The sequence below is a fragment of the Camelus bactrianus genome, chromosome 5 (assembly GCF_048773025.1).
Source record: "Camelus bactrianus isolate YW-2024 breed Bactrian camel chromosome 5, ASM4877302v1, whole genome shotgun sequence".
Lineage (NCBI taxonomy): Eukaryota > Metazoa > Chordata > Mammalia > Artiodactyla > Camelidae > Camelus > Camelus bactrianus.
Window position 1 is genome coordinate 29,270,740 of NC_133543.1, and position 19,268 is coordinate 29,290,007.

General features: G+C 34.6%; 1 protein-coding gene across 1 annotated transcript in view; it reads right to left on the minus strand.

Annotated features, from left to right (window-relative positions):
• LRP1B (LDL receptor related protein 1B) overlaps nucleotides 1-19,268 on the minus strand; it is a 1,597,029-nt gene that overhangs the window by 659,445 nt on the left and 918,316 nt on the right. The window contains exons 13-15 of the mRNA XM_074363587.1: nucleotides 16,278-16,497; nucleotides 13,919-14,108; nucleotides 7,279-7,401 (exon numbers count right to left, since the gene is read on the minus strand). Coding sequence (XP_074219688.1) covers nucleotides 7,279-7,401; nucleotides 13,919-14,108; nucleotides 16,278-16,497 — 533 coding nt within the window. The remainder of the gene's footprint in view (nucleotides 1-7,278; nucleotides 7,402-13,918; nucleotides 14,109-16,277; nucleotides 16,498-19,268) is intronic.

Below are 19,268 nucleotides of genomic sequence, written 5' to 3' on the forward strand. Positions count from 1 at the left end.
ACATCATTAAATTTACTCTAGCCCTGACTCAAGTCTTCCAGGTGAAATCAGTAGCCATATCACAGAGAAACCATGTCATGAACACTGACTGAGTTTGTTCAGGACGCATAATGATAAAAGACAGGTTATTTTTGCGCTTACAACGCCCATTATCAAGACAGCACTTAAAGTGATAGGTGGTAATCTGGGTAAGATGGTAGCTGAGACCTCCCAAGGCTTTTCCCAGCATTGACCTAACTATGCAATTGGGTAGCAATGTCATCTGTGGTACAGCCCTAGCTGACGGACAGGCAATCTACTAACTGTCGCAAGAATCAACAAGATGACGAAGCACGTATATTTGCCATCATATGAGAAAGTGAGCAACATCCATAAAAACATGAGATTAATGTTCTGTATACCTTGTACAAACCACTTATCAAGGAGTTATTTTATAATTAACGTTTATATATCTAATGTTTTCACTTGCAATTTTTGGGACAATGTCACATACAAAACAGAACTATGCCTAGAACAGAACAAAGTATTGAGTAGATGTTCAAAAATATGTGTGGCCTGACTTTCTGGAATTAGCAGAGATTGATAATTCTACATTACAGCCGTTATTGTAGTGAGAGATTCTGTCTCTGGAGACTGACCACGCTCTCAGGAAAACACGATTACTTCAACCAGCTCCGCAGCTAATGCCCTTCCCTTATCGTCCAAGAATGTGAATGAAGTTGGTTTAATCTAAGGGAAAACAGACTGATACTCAGATAGAAGGAAAGGAAGAGTGATAAAATCCCCCCCAATCAAAAAAGTGAACACACAAGAAAAGCTCCATGCACGTCACTTTGCTCCCATACTTAACATGGTGGAACCCACATTGCAGCTGGGTGCTTAGGCATGGCCACCTATTGCATTCAGTATATTAACAAATGCTATAATTACAAGCTTGGTTTCAGGGTTGTGCTTCACACTGTGAATTGAAAAGGGATGCAAAACCTGTAATTCTACTCCCAGGGTCACTTCTAGTAAAAATACTACATTATCTCACCGGTAAGAAAACTGACAAAGGAATAAACAATCCTTTAATGTAACCAAGATCAGAAATAAAATGGCATGAATCATGGCAGTCCTGGCCAGGGACTGCCAGTTCTCACACATCCTATAATTCCTGCAGTTAGAGCACGGGAGTTGGAAGGTCGCTGCATGACTCTTCAATACACTGCACAGGGAAATAGGTGCTCTAGAATTATTTTCTTCAGTAAAAATTGGTAAGAGTGGTTGTCAGAGTTAATGTTCAGATTTTAATGAAATAAATGAAGAAATCTTACTAATGGACTGTTTTGGTTTTACTTTAGTTTGGAATCATATATTTGGATCGCAGCTCAGTGACTGGACTTAATACGTATGTTCTTGACCTTGGTTTAATAAGCTGTTGTGCCCATGAACCTGTGCCTACGTCTCTAATTTTGCTTTTCTTTTCAACCCCAGTGCGGTCATCTATTCTAAACCAATTCTTGTCTCCTCTCTCTGTTGATCTTGTGCTGTTGACTGTATCAAAATCATGACAACTTAGTCATAAAAGCATTAGTCTCAGTACAAAAAAAATAAAATTCAGTTTCTCTACTGTCCCTCTGTGTCTCACGTAAGGACATATTTATTTGTTTAACAAATGGTTTTTGCATTTTGGGAGTACAGAACATCTAACTATCCCTTTACTCAGGCAGGGCAAGAGAAAAACCTCAAAGGAAACTTGAAGTTGTAGTTTGTTGGATGCCTCTGTAGAAGCTTGCCGAGACAGGAAGGCAGGGTGAAAAATGTCGCTATGGGTTTTGGATTTTCTCCTTTAGATCACAGCAGGATGACCTTTCCTTAGACAGAGTGGTCTTCTGAGCAGCCAACCTAAGTGGTACATAATCTTCTGTGAGTTCCCATGCACAGAAGGCCATAAATATTCATCTGGATGGGGCTTCTCAACTTTTTACTGCCTTCAACTTTTTACTACACATTAGATTGCACATATCCTAGAACATAAGGCTTGTCACAGCTGAACAGATAAATGGCTCAGCCAAAGTAGAGCGCTGTTTTTGACAGCAGAATATATCTGGTGTTCCAGAAGGTGAAGAAGGTCACAGAGTACCAGTGATATATAATTGCACAATGCCACCCTTGGATGACCAATATTTTGGCCAACGTTTAAGTTGCTCTCTTGAGAGTAAGGCATATGGGAAAGTTCTGTTCTCTTTCTCTTCTTTTCTTACTTTCTTTTTTTTTTAGGCTACTGAAGAAGCATTTCAAGAATTACTGTATTACTGTCTCATTAATTTAGAAAAAAATATCCTACTATCTTAAAAAATGGTGACTTTTTTTTTAGGAGCTTAACTTACTTTCTTGGGGTTATTCATGTGCTCATTCATTCATTTTCCATGTTGTTATTTTCCCTATGGCATTCAAGATAAATTAAAAAACAAACAAGCAAACAAAACTCACTTGATAATTGATCGACTGGCTTTACAAATGCTTCTCCAGGGCAGTAAGTTCCCAGTTACCATGCCACACCGGGCCTCATTTCTCATCGCAAGAGGATCTGACCACGAAACACAAGATTCCCAAGGACAAAGAGTCCAGCCTACTCTCTCATTCCTGATTCCTTCCAGGCATGGCATTAAAATTCATCCTTAATCAATCATGGAGCACGCCAGTATTTCTCTGCTGGGTGAATGCCTCTTCTGGCATCACCTTATGCTACAAGTTCATTGAGAAACAACCGTTGGTGTTTAATTCTGGCCTGACCATCTGTCAATGGGTTTTTGTTGATTTGATGCCAATTCAATGGGGATGACTGCAACCAGGATGATCATATCTCAATGGTTGCAACATGTATTTCTGTTTTGCTTACAGATGTAGACTTAATACAGATTAAACAGTTAATCCAGTTGAGACCAGCTCACAAGACTATAATCTAGGCTGAACTGAGTCAGAAGCCCAGAGGAATCAGCATTAATGAGAGGTTAGTGACACACTGATATTTGTTTTGCACTATACTCTGCAACCGTGAATTCTATTTGTAATCCTTTTGCACTTTCCTCATCTGCAAACTAAGGCTAAAATAGCCTTTAAAAAAACAACTTTACTATTAAATGATTTGAAACTGGAATAATTTATATAATCATACTTTGAGTTCTTTGCAATAAACGAGTTGCTTTATTATTTCTCATCTTTTCCCACTACATTTGAAAGGAACCTAGACAAGATGCATGCCATATTAAAAATCAAGTAAAAATTTTAACAACCAAATACAATCACAAATTCTCAAATAAAAACTCATTTGTTTTTGGTTGATTTAACATTGTGTAGTATAACAAGTATAGATACTGTAATCTTTCTTATACTCTTTTAATGCATTGGGGTTACTCATCAATGAATCATAGATATTAAAATGACACTGAAAGTCTCAGAAAAGTTTCCTCTAACTTTCATCAGATACATAACCACACGTGTACTATCATGATAACAAATTTTCTGAAGTCAACTACAGGACCAACACTGTGTATAGTATTTCCTTACAAGCTAAAAGTCATCTAATTTTTATTTACACAGAGATATCCAGTGATAAATATTTCATATATCAATATCGATATAGGTATAGTTATACCAACTCATAAGGAATCTATAAATTTTAATGGGCTACAAAAATGAAGGAAATAGGAAACAAATTCAGAGGCATACAATACAGATAATTATGATTCACACAGTCAAAATTAAAGAACTGGTTAGAAAATTTTAAGCTTTAAAAGCCATCCAGATATGAGTACCTGATATATTTGCTCTCCCTCCAGATTCCCATGATGAAAACAAAGATGGGGGAGGTGGATATAGCTCAGTGGTAGAGCACATGCTTAGCATCCACCAGGGCCTGGGATCAATCCCCAGTACCTCCATTAAAATAAGTAAACAAATTAAAAAAAAAAACCGATGAAGAATGAAAACTCACAAGATCCCTCAGAATTCAGCCTCTTGAACATTCTATTGACACTATTATAAGGGAATTTTGACTGTTTTGCAAGACCAACAAGACTAGATTTAAATATGTAATCAGAAGCCTCTCTAAGTTATGCCACTAGAAATTAAATAAACTTGCCTATCTTTAGATAGGAAGAAAGACCCTTTGATCCTTCAGTACTGACTGTAACGTCTGCGCCTACCATGAAAAGGAAACATTGCAGTGTGACCTTCCATCCTTGAGAGTTCTGCAGGTAGAGCAAAGGTAGCATGAGAGCTGGTGGAGGTCCACAAAGGTTACCGTTTATGTGTACGTGTGTGCATTTCATCTGTTCAAACATTAGATTCGTTCAGCTAGAGTAGCAAAGGATTTCATTTTGTACCAGAAAAATAATTTTAGATGAATAGTAGAAACTAAACTAGGAAATATAGATAAACCATACCTTTATCTCAATAGCTAAGTTAAGATTTAACCTAGCAGGCAACTGGACAGACTTTATGTTGTTCATAGCAATGCTTAATCCCTGTCTATTGACAAACTATGGGTCTTGGTAGATTTCTTCTCTTCTGATGTAAATCAGTAACAAAATAGAAATTACTAAATAATACCACAGAACAAAGAAAGGAAAACTATCTGGTGAATCAAAGAAAGTATACCTCAGAGAATTATTTTCTACAGGAATTGTCTAACAGGCAATTAAAAAAAAACACTACAAATAATGGGGAAATCTTGCACAGAGAGAGAAAATTCATTTTTGTGCTCTGAAGTATATTATCTCAAAATTGAGTAAAACAATATTTCTAGAACTTATAAGAGAAAATTTTTGGTCAATAATTAATATCCAAAAGAATTGCTATTTACATATAAAGGCAAAGGAGACATATTTGGACTACACAAGAACTCCACAGTAAATATCCTTTGTAGTGTTCTTGAAGAAGTCGCTTAAAGTTATACTCCATCTATCCTATCCATCAGTGAAAATTAATAAATAAATAATGGGAAACTAAAAGTCTGAGTACTAAGCAGTACAATAAGAAAAACACTGATCCAAGTCTAAAAGAAAATATTGTAATGTTGACCAAGCTATAAATTTTAAAACATTTTTAAAGAGACTTCCTATTTGATAGTTCAAAATAATATTCCTTGTCAGAAATTCCAAATTATAATAAGGACTGAAATTGAAGAAGATGAAGAGAATACTATAAAGGAAGTCAAAGTCCTCGTCTCAAATAGTCGAAACTCAAAAGAATAGTAATAGAATTGAAAACTGGTGGTGTTATTCCAAATGCTTCAAGATGTAACAGTGGGCTACATGGTAAAACACAGAAGGAATCACAAACTGCAAAGTAACTCACAAGCAGCCTACAATAATGCTTCAGAAATAATGCTAGACATTAAGTAGGAAAAGAAGACAAATAATTCAAAAAGCAGTCACTAAATCATATTTATAAAATCATTTAGTTACATGGAAAAATCATTATGGTCATCTTAAGTAAAAACAAGGACAAAACAAATTATGCTGTAGTATGATCCAAAATTTGTAAAGTACAACATAATTAAGAGTTCCATCTGCAAAATGAAATAACTTAGGGTCTGAATTACAAATGTCCTACTTACTAATTACATGAACTTTGGAAAGTTATTGACCTCTAAGTCTAAATTTTAAGTCATAAAAGATATAGTAATCGTATCTTTCTCATATGGTTATTTTAAGGACTAATGAGAATCATGAACACTTTTTACAAAATGCCACATCTAGTAGAAGAATTCAATAGATGTCACCTACGATTATTACTGGTAGTAGAAACAATAACCTCCTAGATGTTATTGATCCTGATTCACATTAAATGTCCTAGTAGTTTATTGTTGAACAGTGACATTATAAGTAGATTTTTCATTAATTTTTTAATACTTCTCAAATTTTACTGTTTATTAAATCAGCTTTAGAAATTACTTTTTAATTTTTCAGTCCACATATTTTTTTTCTCTAGAAAAAAGAAGACATCACAGATAAGTTGACATCTTCTTTATTACACTTATTTCTCCTTCTGCCTCTCCAGAGACAATCATTGTAACTAATGGAAGAAATATATGAAATATTTATTTAACAATTTGTGAGGGTTAATTTTAATGTGTCGACTGGGCCCAGGTGATAGAGTGGCCAGATTTTTGGTCAAACATTATTCTGGTGTGCCTGTGCGGTGTTTTAGATGAGATTAACATTTGAATCAGAATATGATGTTAAAGCAGATTGCCCTTCGTAGTGTGGGTGGCCTTCATCCAATCAGGTGAGGGCCTGAACAGAGCAAACAGGCCTACCTTCCTGCAAAGAAGAGGAACTCTTCCTGCCTGACTGCCTTGAACTGTGATGGTGTGTTGACACTGTTGCTTTTTCCCTGCCTTTGGACTTGAACTGAAACATTGGCGCTTACTGGGTCTCAAGCCTACCAGCATTCAGATTGGAACTACACCACTGGCCATTGGCACACCTGAGTTTTCAGCTTGCTGACTGCTGATCTTAGGATGTTTCAGCCCCCATAATGGCAAAAGACAGTTTTTTATCAAAAATCTTTTTGTCTCTATATATGTACATCTTATACGTACACAATTATGGATTAAATCATTCCAAAAATATTTATATAGTACTCAATATATGCATAGCTTTGTTGCTGATATTGTGCTAAGGGACATGATGTGTGTAGACAGGACAGATTTCAAAAAGGTGACACTGGAAGAACAAGATGCAGTATATTGAGGAAGGTCAGCAGAAGTGAATAAAGTACTTTTAATCCAGGTCAATCAGTCCAGTTAGTTCTCTACTTTGATAAAGTAGAGAAATTCCCCAGAAGTCTCTTTTTTGCCTCCTTCTTTGCTCTTCATGACCAAATACAGGTAAGTGAGCTTTACTAAGCTATTTAAAGTAATCTGAAGCCTATGGCATTCATCAGCATATCATCTACATAACCAATAACCACACATTTTTAGTTACGACTACCTTCGGCAAAGTTCCCTAACAATTTCAAGAAATGTTTTCTTTTGTGGCATATACTTATTTATACTTTTCTACCAAATTAGATGCAGCGCTGACAGGATTCTCAGCAAAACTTCATCATTATCGTTACTCATCTGTGTATTAGACATCAGTTCAGCTAATTATTTATAGTCTAAAAAGTACACCTTAGTAATGATCTGAAATTTTCTTTCCAAGTTTGATTTTAATTCCTTTGGTTTCATCGGTTTCTGTTCCTCAAAAAGACACACATAGATATGTAACAAGAAAAGACACTTACATGTGCAAGTTGTCCCGTTTTCATCCAGAAGTTGATTATCGGCACAAGCACACACCCGGCCTCCTGGAATGGCCAAGCACAGTGTACTGCAGCCCCCGTTATTTACTCGGCACATGTTGTCACCTGCAAGAGGAGGGAGCCAAATGTGTCAGACAACTCATTCCATACAAAGTTAGCCAGGTCAGGTTCATGTTCTTTCTAGGAGAGGCGAGTAGACATAAAAATGCACACGTATAAATACCGTGTATATTACATATTTGGTAATGTGATCAGTATTCCTGCTGAATCCTGAATGGAATTCAACAATGTTTGAAACTATATCATGCACTGGTAGTTTAGAGGAACTTACACATTGGATGGAGGACAGAGAGGTCTGTGTGCAGACAGGCAAAAGGAAGGAAGAAGGACAGAGTTGATAGAATGGTGTCTGTCCGGGAGAGTTGCCCAGAACAGGCCCAGTGTATGTAAGCATGAGTTCTTTGGAAAGGAGACCACCAGCACTCGGAATATGCCTTTGGATCCCAAGTGAATGGAAAGCAAACAAACAAATGCTGAGGAAAGGGGTCGGATTTTCCTTCCTCTGTTGCAAGAGTACAATGGCATGTGAGTGCACTGAGGAACACAGGCTATCTGTGGAGGCTTAAAAATGAGCAGCCTTGGTGGTACCAGGAGAAGGTACAATGCACACAGGTAAAAGTGTTGTCCCAGGGGACCTAAGCAGCAGAGGCACTGATGAGGCATGCAACAGCTCTCAATAAAGCAGGCCTGAGGGGAAACTCTTAAGACATTACTCATGAACACATGGGAGACACCCTTGGAGACGTAGATAAAACTGAAGTGAATTCTTGAAGAGTCTAGAGAGTCTGTTTTATAAAGGGGAAGGTAAAAGTAAACAAAATTTAAGTAGTGACCATTTTGAAGCCATTTATTGCTACAAGTTGGAGAGGCAAGGAAGAAGCTACATGTGTGTAGAACGTTACCAAGAACGCTACACCACCAGCAGTCCAATGGGCAGTGTAAGTGCCAGGACCAGTTTAGACTGTGCTGCATTTTTCAAGGTATCAATAAATAACATTTTGATTGTAGCAGAATATCTTACTCAAACATTAAAAATGAAGAGCTTTTAATGAGAGTCATAAAATAACACAATGATTAAAATTGTATTGGCAGTTAAAGTGCAAGTGTCAAAAATGTGACTGAAGTGACAGACTGGGTGATTCTACTTTGGGCCTCAGGGAGGTATGCGATGTAGAAAGTATTGAGAAATGAGCTAAAAAACAAAACAAAACAAAAAAAACCCTCAATCTGTTGCTATATGCAATAAATATTTAATTCAATCTCACAGATTATCATTGTGTGCCCACAGATCAGAAAAAATGACCCAAAGTATAAAATTATTTCTTTTCATTATTCTGAGAAGTAAATTTAATTAGCCAAGTTTATAAAAATGTTAAAAAAAAATACTTGAAACCTAAGGAAACTAATAATCCAAGAAACAGCATCAATTTCTGAACTCAGAAGATAATTAAGTTTAGTTCAGGCTTTTTCCAACAGGGAATACAGAAAATTTTAAGCAGCCTTCAGATTTAGTCACGTTTATTCCATGACTACAGAATAAGGATGTACTACTTCATAGGGTGCTTAAGGGTTCTGTCTATTTTGTGCATATTACGTACAGAATTAAATTATGTATTAAATATTTTAGTAGCATAGATCCTGGAAAATGAGAATTCATTCAAAATATTTTGAGAAATATATGATGAATTTAAAACAGTAAGAAATAAGAAAGTACTAAAAACAATATACCAGGGCATATTTTCCTATTGAAAATGTATGTTAAATATCATATTCCTTCATTCAATAGCATGACTCATATGTATAAAATTTAAGTATTTAGAAATAAATTACTGTTATTCAAACTTTTAAATATATTCCCTTTCTGTGAATACTGTATGTTAAAAGAAAGAAACTGGTATTTGTCCTGCCATGATACAAATCCAAAATCTAAATTGATTTGAATAATTCCCTTTTATTGGAATTCCTTAGATTATTTTTATTTTAGGAGTATCCCAATATATTTTTGAATTTATTACTTGAACATATTCCAGATAGAGCTTATGTAATAGTCTTCACTGAAATTTTAGTAGCTTGCAAAATTTTTCATGTAAAAATGTTTTCTTGAAAACATGGTTGATTACAAACAGCATTAAAATAGCTATACATATATATCAATAACAGTTCATTAACATATTGATAGCTTTCATTATTGAAAATCCATAATGCATCAGAGTTGATTACCTTACATACATATTCATTTTAATTCAATTTTTATAATAAACTTACAAAGGTAGGTTTTATCTCCTTTGCAGGTGAAACTACTAAAGATTTAAGGACTTAAGTGACTTTTCTAATACCTAGAAATAAGAAATAACCTTTATAAAAATAAATATTTAGAACAAGAATTATTATTTGTTTCTAGGTAATAATAATCATATGACTTCTAAATAGAAACAAAAATTTTCTTAATCTAAAATTTATGTTTTTATACTCTGACTTATTTATATTTGAAAAAATAAAATTAGATCAACAGGGGATAAAAAAATTACATACTACAAACAACAAAATAAAATTCTAGATTAAGTTACTTTGGAAGCAGATACATTTTTTAAAAAATGAAATACACAATGAAAACAAATGAGGATTGGTTTTTAAAGTTAAGTTAAAGATACGGTTTACCTGGAGCAAAAATACTGCCTTTTTTCCCCAGTCTTACTATTTTGGACAAGTTGAATTATTCTGTCCCCTTACAGTGTCTCGCACAGACTGTGCATTTGATAAACATTTGTTGAACTGATGAACGAATGAAAAAACTTTTAGTTAGCAAGTTGAATGACAGAAATAGTCATTTGTGGGTATAGAAACAAGGTGCAAGTATGTGGCTAAATATATCCGTTTTACCAAGATAAAGGGGATTTTCTTGTTTGTATGTAAAATTACATATATCCTCTGTCTACATACTTTGCATTCAAGGCAGATTATTTAAAGATGTACTTACTTAAAGGTATATCTGTTGTACTAGTTCTTTGTAAGCTAAGATTTCTGAATCCTGGGTTATATGAAAACAGTCAAGGGGTTCTTTATATTAAAATTTTAGTTTAGTTGAATACAAAATTTATCAAAGGTCAAACTACAATGACTGAAGAAAACACATTTTTCTTCCTTCTGTCTAAAAGTACAGTAGTTATATAGTTTTGACCTATAAAATTGGCAACATAAATTAATCATAGAAAACTACTTCGTGGTCAAACTAGAATTTGAATTCCAGTTTATCCCTGGCTCTTTGTCGCCTGAGGGTGAATGGCTACACCTGCCTGACCCTTGGGTCCCTCAAATATATAACAGAATTCAATAGTACCTACACTAAATGTCTTTTGTCAGATTTTAAAAAGAATGCTCACTTAATGGTAGTTATCATTAGTTAATTATTAGTAAAGTGCATATATCTGGCATAGAAGTTGATCTATTATTCTTTATTTGATACGAGATACCACCTATCAACCTTTTTTAGAATCTTGTCCTTAGGTTTGACTATGCCATTCTCTAAAACATGCAGGAAAAATAAGTGCTTTTGAAACTAGAGAATGAAAAGGTAAGAGAGTGTTAGTTTTACGTAACTTCTATACTTTATGTGAGGTATTTCAGGAGAGGGGTAGAAAACTGTCTAGACGCCTATTGCAAATGAAAGGGGCAGAAAGCTTATCAATTAAATCACAAGAAACAATAACAGCATATGAGAAAAGTATTTTGATCCTAAATCCCTAAGAATTACTTAGGAATTCATTTCTAAAGTTGGCTTTCTGTCTAGTATGGATATATACCTATCTTTTTGTAATTAGCTGGCATATTACCAAATAATTTGATAAGAGTCTTTCCTGATCTGGAGAGGTCAAATTAGCTCTCATATTTTCTGACACCAAGTCTGAAAGAGTTTAGATATTACGTTAATAGCATTTCGAAATATTTTTCATGGTGTTCCTGTGGGGTTGCGTGTGTGTGTGTTATCTATCATCTATATCATGTATATATATACATATATATACACACACACACTCACAGACACATGTATGAATACTATCTATAAATAGTCTATATACAATATATATAAATACAGTCATATACTATAGTCTCTCAGAGAGAGAAAGAGAGAAAGAACAAGGCTATGTAAGATTAGCTCACTCTATTCCATGAAAAATCAGTGACATGTTACTTAGGGGTTTGGTTTTCTGTTCAATTACAACCATATTTCCTCAGAAAAAGATCTAACAAGATAGCACTTAACCAAAATTTATGTGCCACTGATTATATGTTTCTAAATATTTATTTATATCTAATGTTCAAATGATGCAAAGAGAAACACGATTGAGAGAAAAATGTAACATGGTAAGGTAACATGTCGGCATTTGAATACTTGAGAGCATTTGGCTTCATAATCTAGCCACTTTAATCAAGACAGAGTAAAAAGCACTAAAAATTTAAATTCTAAGTAGGTTATTCAGTTTCAATGTCTACTGACTAAAAAGGATGTTGACCGGGCATCCTTTGCATATTATACTGTCTGTTCAAAAGATCCAGCTAAGTACTAGTCAATGCTTAGTTACGTGAAGACTGGGGAGAAAATTCAAACTAAATGATTATTTCATGTAAGTTAATACAGTAATCAATCAATTTGGCTGAACACATTTCTAAGACAGAACATACTGATTTATACGATAAAGGTATATAAAGAGTTTAGTAATCAGGGCTGAATTTCCATTTTAATGTTTCTTTCATTAAAATTTTTAAGAAGGTACTTTAAAAGAACATTATCCATCCAAGGGATAGCACTGAACAATGATGTCAATGGCACTGTCTGACACACCAGTAATGTTCCTCATGAAAACAGACATGCATTCCTCATATTCTTATCAGAGGCATCAGAGGTACTTCGTTGTTATGATTGTAACACACAACCCCTTTGAAGCATTTATTTAAAATGCTTTTATGGAAGGAAACAAAGTATATGACTCCTGATTAAGAAATGCAAAGGGCAAATTAATTAATATAAAATGTGTACCAGGCGCTGCTCAAAGCAGGTCCTACTCTTATACTACGGTTATCTAATCCTTACAGGAATTTTATAAAGAAAACACTTATCACTGTTAAGTCTTTCACAATGTGTCCAACTTTTCAGAAGAAGAAAGCGCTAGGACTTGTCTCCAAGCGCAAGTCCATTTTAAGGTAAGCTGAAGTATTTCTCATCTCATGTATTGCATTTAATTGATCAACTCTCGAAAACAACTAGAAGTCTGAAGAAAATGTAGACTGTGAAAATGGCATGGAATTTGGCAGGAGGGAGTTAAGCAATGACATTCAAGATGACAGGGAACAATAATCCTCAAAAGGAGACCCTACAGGAGGTGAGAAGAGTTGTTTCTTTTCCTTGTCTTGTCTCCAGTTCAATGTAGAGAAACTGTAATTGGGGAGGGGAGCACAGTTGATGCAAACAGAACAGAATATTACCATCGGATCTATCCATCCAACTGCCTCTATTCTTCACTTCTTGCCCACAACTATAGCTTATACCATCTCAAATAATTTCATTTTTATTCTTTTTAAAGATAATTCAATCTTTTATTAGCTACTGAAGCTCCTCTAGGTACTTCCATTATTTTATAAAACTGCATTTGTATCCCAATGAGGCAACTTTGAAACAGTAGGAAAAACAGAATCCCTCAAATGAGATAGTTTGCTTTTAAAATCTGATTTAGCTAAAATATCTTCAAAAAACTCTTGTTGCTAGATAACTTCTTAGTGACAACATACACACTGAAAAACTCAGGAACTTTTTTTTATCCCAAACTTATTTAATTGAAGGTTTATTAAATTTTCACAAGGATGGCTGCATTAAAAAAAGGAACAGTGACTATTTAGATTCACAACAAAAAATCTGCTACATAATTTACTAAACTTTTTTTTTGTTTGTTTATTACCCTAAGTTACGAGTCCTGCTGTTTGTGGATGGCCTAGTAAGTATTAATAATCCATATAGATAAAATATACAAGAATGTTATCTGACTGTAATAAGACATGAATATCATGGTAGATTATTTTACTTTCATAACGTCTAAAACAATTAAATGCTCCTTTAATGTACATGAAACTAATCAGATAAATATATAAAGATACTCCAAAAAGTACTATTTTTTTATATAACATATTTTTTAATATTACCCCATAGTGTTCCTTTCACACTTAAAGTTTTCCCACTGCTCACAATACTTATTCTTTGAAAACATTAAGAGGATTTTTTTTACTTTAAATAACTAACAGCCTTCTTCAGTGAAAATGACATGACAAAGGAAGTATTTGGGAAAAAAAAAACTTGAACTTCACTCAAATAGAACTCCCAGAATTACTCACTCAGGATATTTTGAACAATAAATAATAAATTTTATGGTAACAAAGTCTAAGATTTGATTGACTTTGGAGTGGCTAGACACCTTTTATCATAAAACTTCAGTAACACTGTTAAAACTTTCATGTAACTACTGTGAAGTACTGTGTGTGAAACTCAGAAGCAATTTTATCTGGTCTCGAATACCTTGCTGCTTTCGTGGGTCATAAATCTGCAGCCCAAACAGGGGCGGTCTTTCACGCCTCAGTAACGCCACCTCATTCGTTATCAAATCTAGTTGAAAAATGGAACCATTCATATAGTCAGTCCAGAACACATGATTCCCATGATGCGACAGTCCAAAGGGATGGTTCAACTCCTTCCCACTGTAAACAATCTGTAAAATATAAACACATTGTGAAAAGTCAGAACTGACCTTTAGAAACATAACTAAATATTTAGAGACGATATTCAAATAAGTATAAGAGATAATGATCTAACTAGTAACATATTTTCTTCCAATATATCTGAAAAATGGATTTCACAATGTGAGCATATTTTTCTTTTAGGACATGTTCTTTGAAGGAGACCGTTTACATTTCAACCCTTTAAATTCTCTCCTACGTAGTATCATAGTTACGGTCCAGAAATACGAACTCAAAGATGGCTTTGTCTGATGCTCTTCCCTGTCTCTTTTCTTTATGATATTCCAGCATCATAGCCTGGGATAGAAACTGATCTGAGACATGAGTGTCCTTATGTATTTTGCAGTATTTCTCATCCAACAGCCAAGGGATACAACGTGGTCTTATGACATTGGGATCTTTCTATTCAGTTGGGTCAATGCAAATTGAAGAAATCTAGGAGATGACAGGAAGGAAGGTAAAATTTTAAATTTTGAACACAGAAACATGTGTTAGTAGTAAATAGGTAAACAAGACTCCGGGCTAATTTCAATTCTGTTTGTCTTCATATTCCAGTGTATTATGTAGTTGTTTAAATGGAGCAATCCTGTGAAAAGTTCTGTTTCACATGTAGGGTTGTAGAAGAGAAAAAGGAATCATACTTCCCATAATAATAGTATTTCTTCACCTTTCATAATTTATAAAATGATATTACATACAATATAAAAAGTATTTTGTTCCTTCCCTGCCTGCTCCCACCACTAGTAACCATAAGTTTGTTTCCTATGGGAAGGGATAAATTGAGAGTTCGAGATTTGCAATACTACCTATTATATATAAAATAGATAAACAAGTTCCTACTGTTTAGCACAAGGAACTATATTCTATATCTTCTAATAACCTATAATGAAAAAGAATATGAAAACAAATATATGTATGTATATGTATTGCTGAACTATTATGCTGTACACTAGAAATTGACACACTGTAAACTGATTATACTTCAATTAAAAAACAGCATTTTATACTCAATTCACCTAATATTGGAGAAATGAGGATATTATACAAATGATGAAGAGTTAGAAATTCAAATTTTGCTCCTTTTATTTGGTATCTCTTCAAACCAAATTTTCCTATGCTGAATAACTGAGAGTTCCTTATTTTCATTTTCTCACCTCAGGTAGGATAAAATGTGCTGGCTAATAAAATGCTATGTATATTGTATACGTATCAACATCTTCAAAGGAATCACAAATATTTACTAAACACCTTTTAAGTAAGTGACATGAGGTTAAATACAAATCGTTTGTACTTATTTGGGGAAAAACATTTAAAGCACTCTTAGAGTTAACCAATGATTACAATAGTCTTAACTGATTAGTGCACTATTAATAAATAAGCTTGGCCAATTGTGCAATCTTCCTTACCGAGAAAGAAGGAAGTATATTGTCAAAGGAAGCATTTTGGTAATTTCTAATATTTTGTTTTTCCATTGTTTAACTAAATAGTCAAACCCAGTTCATAACATTGCATGTGCTTAGGTGATTCTAGGCTAAAACAGAGGTGATGCTTTCCCAACACTGCCTCTTTTTTACAGTCAGTGGCATCCATCTTCAATTTCACCCAAGAATTTAGGAATCATGTTGCAATGATTCTACCAAAAGAGGCGAGAAGATGTTGATATCTATTCATACCAAGGGGCTTGAAGTGTCGTTCATTCTTGTGTTTTAATCCTAGTATCATGAAGTTCCTTATGCACATAAATGAATTCTAATTGCCTTGTCATAATACAGAGGTTACATTTCAGCTGCTATTTGGATTGAGTATTGAAGCTATTTGGATTGAGTTGAGTTGCTTGGTCATAGCAAACTCATCAATAATGTAGGGGAAAAAAACTCTGCATTTTAAAATAGCTCTGATATCCTGAGAGCTTCTTTTAAAGATCCCACAAACCCTGGCATACCACAGTGAGCTGGGCCCCGTTTCCCGGAGGCAAGCGCCAGCTGCACCCCTTACCGCTCAGCCTCCCTCAGACGCCCCACAGAGACCACTGGCAGCCCCCTCGGAGGGGTAAAAATAATCTTGAAAGTATTTTTTAGCACAACGCAACACGGCTCTGTGAAAGAAGCCTGGGGGTTAAAACAGCCGCGTTTGTCTTTTACCTTCCTGTGAGTTCCATTCAGGAAGACTTTTTCAATATGGTCATAATAGGCATCACACCAGTATAATGTGTGGGTGTCAAAGTCCAGAGTTAAACCGTTTGGCCACAGCATCTTTGAAGTCACAAAGACCTGCCGATTGAAGCCGTCCATCCAGGCCTTCTCGATCCTTCCCACGCTGTCATCTATTTCATCTTCCTCCCAGTCTGTCCAATACATCCAGCTAAGGCATGACAAACGAGAGCACACACGTGTTATCTCAACCAGCCACCATGGAGAGGGACACTTCCTCAGATTTGACACCTACGTGAAATGTTCTAAGTAAAATATTCTGACTTGTTCTTCTAACTAAATGCTTATCTGCCCAAGAGAGGGGCAGCTGTGAAGGACTAAGTTTTGTTCAGTGCAGCCAGCCCACTTGGACACATTACAGAAAACCCACTATCACCACGACCACACTTACTGGCCTCATTCATTAATTAACCTAATAGTAAATGCCAAATACTGGTTTCTTTGACATTGGTTACCAAGTTTGGGAAATGATTCTTGAGGCATTACTAACCATTTTTAAATTGTCCACTTTATAAAACATATAATCAACTATATGATTAAAAAACAGATTGACTGGAATGAGAATTACAACACGGTTAATGATTTACTCCAGACTTTATTTAATCTCAGATGAATGATTGCTTTTTAAAGCAGGCAGTTGGATTGTCTTTATTCTAAAGGGCACAGTCATACCAGGTTTGTTTGGCCAGGTCTCATTCATCTTCCTGATGTAATTGCTGCTTATTATTACCCCAAAACCCACGGAAGATGATTGAGCTGCATATAAGTTTAATAACGGCAGGGTGACTGACCTTGAGATTTTGAGTTTTAATTTCTATCTCAAACAAAAGCATCTGCTTTTAAAAACAAGCCTTTTGTGTAAGCCATGACAGTGGGAGAGGGGGCCTTGAGCTAATGTTCCAATTCCCTCATGAATAAGGTTAAAACCCTCTGCATGTGTTGTTTCAGGGTCATGTGAAAGCTCCTGAGTTATTAATTAAAGTGTAGGCTCTAATTCAGTCACCTCATACACAACTTTATAAAGCTTCAAAGCTTTCCTAAGCTGCTAACCCTGGAAATGCCCTTATTAGATCCTCTGTCTCCCGCATTTTATGGACTCTAAAGAACTTTCTGAGGTATTTTGGGACAAATCTGTATCCATGTCTAAAAATCCTACTGTGATCTAAACAGGCAGATTTGGGACAAGTGAGGACATAATGCATCATCCATTATTTTATGCCAATTAGGCACTTTTTAAATTCTCTTAACAGTTTATAATTATGTTGATGTGCCTTTTGAGACCTGAAGAAGTATACTGAGATTGGTGAATTTTAGTAACTCAAAATACATTCTAATCTAATAATTCTAGAAAGAAACATGGCAATATGCTTATCTTGGATCATGTCTGTTCTTCAAGCAGTTTTATTATTGGGATAAACTAGGAACAAATAGAAAATTTATTCCATTTGTTTATTTCAATTATATAAATTAACTATGTAAAAGACAAATATGCAACTTTTTCATCTCTATTGATAGCTTTCCTGAAATCTTAAACACAGTTAATCAATGCAGTTATATTGTTGTTGCTAATTTATAACTTGTTAAAATTGTGATTATCTTTCCTCCCAGCTTTTCCTTTTGATAATAGTAACACTCTTTTTCTGTGACTTCCTAACCCAAATAGCAAATATATGTGCATGCATACACACACACACAAAAGATAATTCTGTATATTCTAAACGTATTTATATTGTATTGCTATTTGAGAAAGAATTGTTTGTGATCTGACCCATTACCTAAGATTATTTTTAGTCAAACAAAACATAAGAAAAACAAATTTTAAACAAGTGATGCCAATCTGACAGAGACTAGATATGTGATTATCATCTACACATTTCATTATCTGATTAAAATTATATTGTAAATGTTTTACAATATATTTGTAAATATGACTCATAAACCCACAGAATAGAAAATACAACCCATAAAATTAGCAGGAGCTAACATATATTTTTTATAGGTGGGTCTTAGAGTATTCATCAAATAAAAATTAGGTTAAGCTGGCCTTCTACTGTAGCAAGAAAAGCTGCACTTCTATTTTTCAAGACCTGTTCAAATGCAATTTACTGACTTAGTCTAACCCTAGCCCTTCTGTAAAAATTAGCTCTTTTCCTGTGTACAGTTGCACAGAGGTACAACGGTAGAAAAAATGTAGATAAATAATTTTTTCTGAAATGTTTCGCTTAAAGTTATATTATACTATTTTTTTAAAGTGTTTTTAGTGATACAGAATTTTTAATGGAGGTACTGGGAATTGAACCCAGGACCACATGTATGCTAAGCATGGGTTCTACCACTGAGTTATACCCACTCCTATATTACGCTATTTTAAATGGAATTTTCCAAAAGAAAGTTTCTTCTTTTTAAAAATTTATATTAGGATCAATTATTTAGAAAGTTAAATTCACATGGTTCCATTTCTACTCCTATTGTCTTCCAGTCTATTCTCCACAGAACAGTAAGAATAGTCTTTTTAAAAATATAAATCTGTTCATAGTACTTCTCTATTTCACACTTACACTGAAGACCAAGTACAAAGCTCTCATCAAGGTGGGCAAGGCCCTGCTTTGCTTTCCAGTTGCATCTTCAGTCACTTTCCCAACTGCCACCTACAATCTAGCCCCATTGTCTTCATTTCAGTTCCTCTGTCAGCTAAGTTTTTGCTCAACTTAAGATCTTCAGATGTACCATTTTCTTGATCTGAACTACTCTTTCCCTCAATTTCCATGACTGTTTTTTTCTTTCCAATTAAGTCTCAACTTCAATGATGCCTCCTCAAAGAGGCCTTTGAGCAAACTCATTTAAATAGGTTTCTGTTAGTCTCCATCATGTCAGCCTGTTTGTTTTACTCCATCACTTTGGTCTCTAGAAATTACATGAGTT